The sequence below is a fragment of the Protobothrops mucrosquamatus genome, unplaced genomic scaffold (assembly GCF_001527695.2).
Source record: "Protobothrops mucrosquamatus isolate PMUCROS unplaced genomic scaffold, P.Mucros_1.0 scaffold_95, whole genome shotgun sequence".
Taxonomy (NCBI): domain Eukaryota; kingdom Metazoa; phylum Chordata; class Lepidosauria; order Squamata; family Viperidae; genus Protobothrops; species Protobothrops mucrosquamatus.
In genome coordinates, this window is record NW_015386171.1 from 686,576 (window position 1) to 692,575 (window position 6,000).

Genomic DNA, 6,000 nt, shown 5'->3' on the forward strand with positions numbered 1-6,000 from the left:
AGATGTATTCAATAGGACAGTCTATAATCTATTGCACACATAATAACATGATACTTCCATTTCATCTTTCGCACTGTAAAATCCTCACCAACATCCAACAGAACTGTGTAATTAGCCATGGTACATGTCACAAACAAATATGACTATGTATAGCTTTTTTTCCTGCCTAATTGAAATATTTTTTTAAGCATTGCCTATACTCTAGATCAGGGATCCCCAACCCCCGGGTCGTGGACCAGTACCAGGCCGCAGCATGCCAACAACCGGTCCGCACAAACAAGCAAAGCCCCATCCGTGGGGTGCAGCAGCACACAAAACTACACACTCTCTATTCCATGGAAAAACCTTTCTCCACGGAACCGGTCCCTGGTGCCCAAAAGGTTGGGGACCTCTGCTCTAAATCAGTCAGCTTATGAATATAGAAGGCAAAGACACAAAGAAAACAATGAACAGAGTTGAATTTTATTATTATTATTTTTTGTACAGTAAAGACAGACAGAAATACAAAAGTCATCCTTCCTACTGCTTAAGAAATGACAAGTATAATTTTCATGATATACATATATATATATATAATACATTAAAAAAAAATAAGGCCAGCCTTAGAAGGCATGCCCTGCCCACATCATCTAATGAATACAAAAAAGGATCACTGTTCTAAAACCATTCCCACCTTGAAAATGCTTCACACCTTTGATGTTTTCATGTTATGTTTTCAAATAAACCAACTTTATTTCTTTTCCCATTAATTTTTATGAAATAGTAACCCTAAAACACATACACATTCTGGCCATATGATCACTTTAATAAATTCATTACTAAAAATAAAGTTATGCCCTGTAGTATATTACTAATTAGGACCTGGTATTAATTTTAAGGGGTTCCCCCTGGCCCCTTGTATTCAATATTTACACTGATTTCTCTAATTGGAACCAACTGATCTTTTTCCTGTATATTTATTTTCTAAAGCCTAGCAGTTAACAATGACTCTAATACAAGTGAGGGGTTTTTTGCTTGTAGCTTTTGTTTGAGGTTTAATTAAGAAGACCCAGTGTCTCCAAGCCTGAGCTGTGTTTTTAATTGCTCATATGTATATCATGTAGACTTCAAAAGAAGCAAAAGACATTTATAACACAGAGCACAAAGGGGAGCTTTGAAATGTCTACAACCATACAAAGTGGCATAATTAAAAACCTATGGCTGCTTCTGTGATATATATGCAAGATATATATATTTATAAAGTAAGCTATTGTATACACTCACGACATGCCAAAAGTGGTTTTGCACTGTTAAAGAAATAATCTCAACACATCTCAAATAAACTGCAAAGCAAACTAACATGGTAACCTTTTATTCGGGTTGATCTCTTGTTTTCTGTTATCATGGATTTTGAACTTCTGACAGCTTACCCATATCTTCCACTGTTGAATTCTTAATTCAAAAGTAATTATTCCTCCTCTTAAAACAAGAGGTAGCATTTGTAACCACAACATAGCACAACAACTTTCCCAGGGTGGTCCCAACATGATTCCAGAAAAGCATCACAATTAAAATATGCATGCCGTTATACTTCATGGCTGTCTTTCTCCTAGCTCCTAAAAGGAGAAAGTGCTATTTCCATCAGCATGAAATTCAATACAGATTTTGCCTACATTGTAGATGGAATCTCTTACAGAGCTGAACTTCTTTGCCAAGCTTTTAAAGTCTAGAAACCTGCATAAACCTTCCTGTTTGTTAACTATTATTATACGACTGAAATTACAAATAATCCACATAATCACCACCACACTGATTTAATTTGAAAATATCTCCTTATGTGAAGTCATTTAAAACCCAGGGAGAAATGTAAAAAGAGTCTACCGGTCATTTGTGTACTCAGAGCACTTCACAATGCAAAATGCCTTTCTTCAGTGGGCAAGGCTATTCACATCCGTCAATGTCGATCCCAAAATAGAACATGCTATACAAAGACCACATGTGACATTTAAGCCACAATAGCTATAAATACAGTTTGTGTTTCAGTAGTAAGTTCCTCCAGAAATGGACACTAGAGCCCGTTGCTCAGAGAGAGTATTCACAATCCACCCTTTTGTTAGACTGCTGGAACAATCATAACTTCTTTATATGATCTTAAAGGAGATTATATGCCAATTAAAATAAACATGTGACAGGGTATGTCAGTGGAATAATTATGTTTCAGGCCGTGGATTGATATATATTAATTTTAAGTTTTAAGATTAATGTAAGGTGTTACAAAATAAACAATTAATGGGGATATATAACCATATTCTTTTTATTCAGTAATAGAAAATGAAAATTTAGACAGTTTGAAACAGAGGGGGAAAAATAACAGGTTCCAGCAGAAAAGAATATAGGAGGGAATTAAAAGAGAAATAAGAGACATTAAAGGAGAAGAGGTAAGAGGTACTTAAAGGGGGGGAACCCCTTAATTGGACAGTGTACTGTGTTTGGTTCTTCGGAAGGATGTCAGAAAAGGATTGTATCACAAATACACCCTTCCACAAATGTCTTCCCATAAAATTTCCTAAAAATCTATTAACATTCCAAATTGCCATCTACATGGATTAGACTGGGACTACAGCAATTGGCCATGGTTTTCCCAGTTGCAATGTATGGATATGAAAGTTGGACCATAAGAAAGGCTGAGCGACAAAGAATTGAGGCCTTTGAACTATGGTGCTGGAGAAGACTCCTGCGAGTCCCTTGGACTGCAAGGCGTTCAAACCGGTCAGTCCTAGAAGAGATCAACCCCGACTGCTCTTTAGAAGGCCAGATCCTAAAGTTGAAACTCAAATACTTTGGCCACCTAATGAGAAGGAAGGACTCACTGGAGAAGACACTAATGCTGGGAAAGATTGAGGGCAACAGAAGAAGGGGACGACAGAGAATGAGGTGGCTGGATGGAGTCACTGAAGCAGTAGGCATGAGCTTAAATAGACTCCAGAAGATGGTAGAGGACAGGAAGATCTGGAGGAACGTTGTCCATGGGGTCACGATGGGTCGGACACGACTTTGCAACTAACAACAACAACAACAACAACAGCAATTTAGGTTTCCTGTGAGAAGCAGCAGGCACACCTATACTAGCCACTGGCACACATGCCCCAAATTCTGCTTCCTCTAACCCAGGGGTGTCAAACTGCCAGCCCGCAGGCCAGTTTCATCATACCACCCCATTGCCGGCAGTGCAAAAAGTCGTGATACATCACAACACATCACGTGACATGGCAAGTTTGACACCTGCACTCTAACCAGATAGCCAAGTCCACTGAATACCCCTATTATGCCAGAAGTAGCTGCTCTTTAGAAAAGAGTAGACATCCATTATTAATCCTGGTATACTGGGAAGGACCCCTTTCATCACAACAGTTATTTATCCTGAATCATTTTTTCTCAAGAATCTTACTAGGATTTAGCTGTTTAGAGATACAATCCTCCGATAATGTCTCCTGCCTAAAAGATGCATGCAAACAAAACAAATTGGTGAGATAGAAAATAATTTTTATTCATTTTTAATTTATTTTATTCATCAAATGTATCTGGTTGTCCATCTCACATTAAGTGGGCGACATTCAATAAAATCTACAATTAGAACATTCTACAAAACTAATTAAAAGTGTTACACAAGACCATGAGAAAGAAGGTATTAAATATAATTCAGTCTTTACATTGGGACACATACTGGAGAATTATCTGGTGAAACTCTAGAATCAACTTGGAAAGTTTTAAAAGGATATTAATTCATGGAAAATAAGGATGTCGATGGCTATCATAGGCTATTATAATGGCTACATATTGAGTCCAGCACTGAGATATTACTTGCACGAGAACATGAGGGAATGTTTTTGCGCTTGCAGATTGATTTTGGGCTTCCCACAGGCATTTAGCTGCCAACAATGGGAACAAAGATAGAGCTAGAATAAGCCTTTGGCTTGATCAAGAATAGGTCCTCTTATAAAATATTGCTAACAGACTAACTGCCCATGGAGACGGGAAGCTATTTTTAAAGTCTGATCTAAGAAGAAAAATGCTCACACACTACAAAATCTAATGCTAAAATGATGTCTATTTTGCAACATTTACCTTTTATTCTATATGTTGTATTGTTACAATATGTGTAATACTGGCGGAAAAGAAAATGGTTGACTTTCCTTTCTCCTCATTTTTTTTTACCCTGGCAGCCTTTCCCCATGTCTTGAAGCAGAAATGTATTAAAAGAAGAATACAAATTTCATTTATTCTCCAAACAACTTCTTCCTTCTAAAGTAAAGTAAAGAATTGGGAAATTAAAATAAAGAATTCTCATTAGCAATCAGTGCAAAGAGCCGTTCTTCTTCACAAGATCACACCTTTATTTCTTTTATTTGGGATTCTTTAATCATTTTAAAGAATTTGTTTTTAAATGATTTCTTGCTTCACAAAGTTGGTTACAATTATCAATAATTCCAAGAGGAAAGAAATGGCTATACCAAAGAAATATGAAACCCAAAGCCCTGATTTTTGTTCTCAATCAAAAATGCAATAAGTTTTTTTTTTCATAAACCACCCATGACCGCACCATCTAAGGGAATTTAAGTAAAGAAAAGATTGTGGCAGTGAGTTCCCAAGATCCTGCTTAATAAGAGGCAGCTGCTTTGTGATAGATGTATCAAGCAGATATCCAACACAGGCATCAGAATCAATCTTATCCCACAGAGTTCATCAGCAGTGAGACAAGGCTAAATACAAAATAAAATCCATGTGGATATAAAACCAAACATCCTAAAGGAACTGCTGCCCTGAAAGCCCATTTCCTTCAAATCACATGTAAAGTTTGGATTAACATTCCTGGGAATTTATCCCCCATCAATCTTTTTAGAGGACTACTCCTCTAGATTAAGACATTGTATCCATATTAGAGTTTACCTTTTATTTCTCCAAGGAGTTCACTTGTGTTTAATCTCTCCATTTTCTCCTTCCAGTCTTTAGAAAGTAGTTTTTCCATGCAAGATGAATCTATAAAGAAAGGTGAAAGTATTAGCAAAAGTTAATATGAAATTAACAGGCAAACAGTTTGAACAGCCTTTTCCAGAAAATGTGGCTTCAAGGAAATGTCATGCCTCCTAAATTATGACAGTGGCATCCTATTAACTGCTGATGTACTTGAAGACAGTCAAGGAATAAAAATATATCCAGCTTTCTAAATAAAGAATGATGCCAGAACTATATTGTCCTAACCTTCCAGAGGAATTTACAGGAGAAGCATCCAAGTTCTCAGGAGCACTCTAGGAAGACAGGGAGAGTTTTAATTTCCACCACCACCACCCCTCATTTAAAGAGGACACTAGAAAGCCTGTGCTATGCATATTGTGCATGGTTTGTTTATATATCTTTGTGTTGTGGAAAGTTTATGCATTCATTAATTTATTCATTACATTTGCACTCTGACTTTGGTCTAGATCAAGGTGGCCTACATTGTTATTTCTTCCTTCTATTTTACCCCATAACAATCACCACCTTGTCTGTTAGACTGGCGTGGAGAAAGTGACTAGCCCAAAGTCACTTGATGAGCTTCTGTGGCCGAAGGTAAACTTGAACCTGGATCTCCCTACTTCTAATCCAGCACCTTAATTACTACAGCAAAAAGCTATTTTTGCTGGAATTCAAACAAACATGTCACAAAACAACAGTTTAACTGAATACGCAGTCAAAACAAAGTATAGATATGTGTAGCGGGGACATAATAGCAATATTCCAGTATTTGAGAGGCTGCCACAAAGAGAAGGGGGTCAATTTATTTTCCAAAGCACCAGAAGGTCAGACAAGAAACAATGGATGGAAACTAATCAAGGAGAGAAGCAAACTGGAATTAATAGCAACAGCAGTTAGACTTATATACCTGTTCACGGTGCTTTACAGCCCTCTCTAAGTGATTTACAGAGTCAGCATATTGCCCCCAACCAGTACTTTTTTTTGTAAAAAAAAAAAAAAAAAAAAAAA

General features: G+C 37.0%; 1 protein-coding gene across 1 annotated transcript in view; it reads right to left on the bottom strand.

Annotated features, from left to right (window-relative positions):
• The window catches only part of SOX6 (SRY-box 6), a 381,843-nt gene that overhangs the window by 181,403 nt on the left and 194,440 nt on the right, over positions 1-6,000 (bottom strand). The window contains exon 6 of the mRNA XM_029283932.1: positions 4,927-5,016. Within this exon, the coding sequence (XP_029139765.1) occupies positions 4,927-5,016 (90 nt within the window). The remainder of the gene's footprint in view (positions 1-4,926; positions 5,017-6,000) is intronic.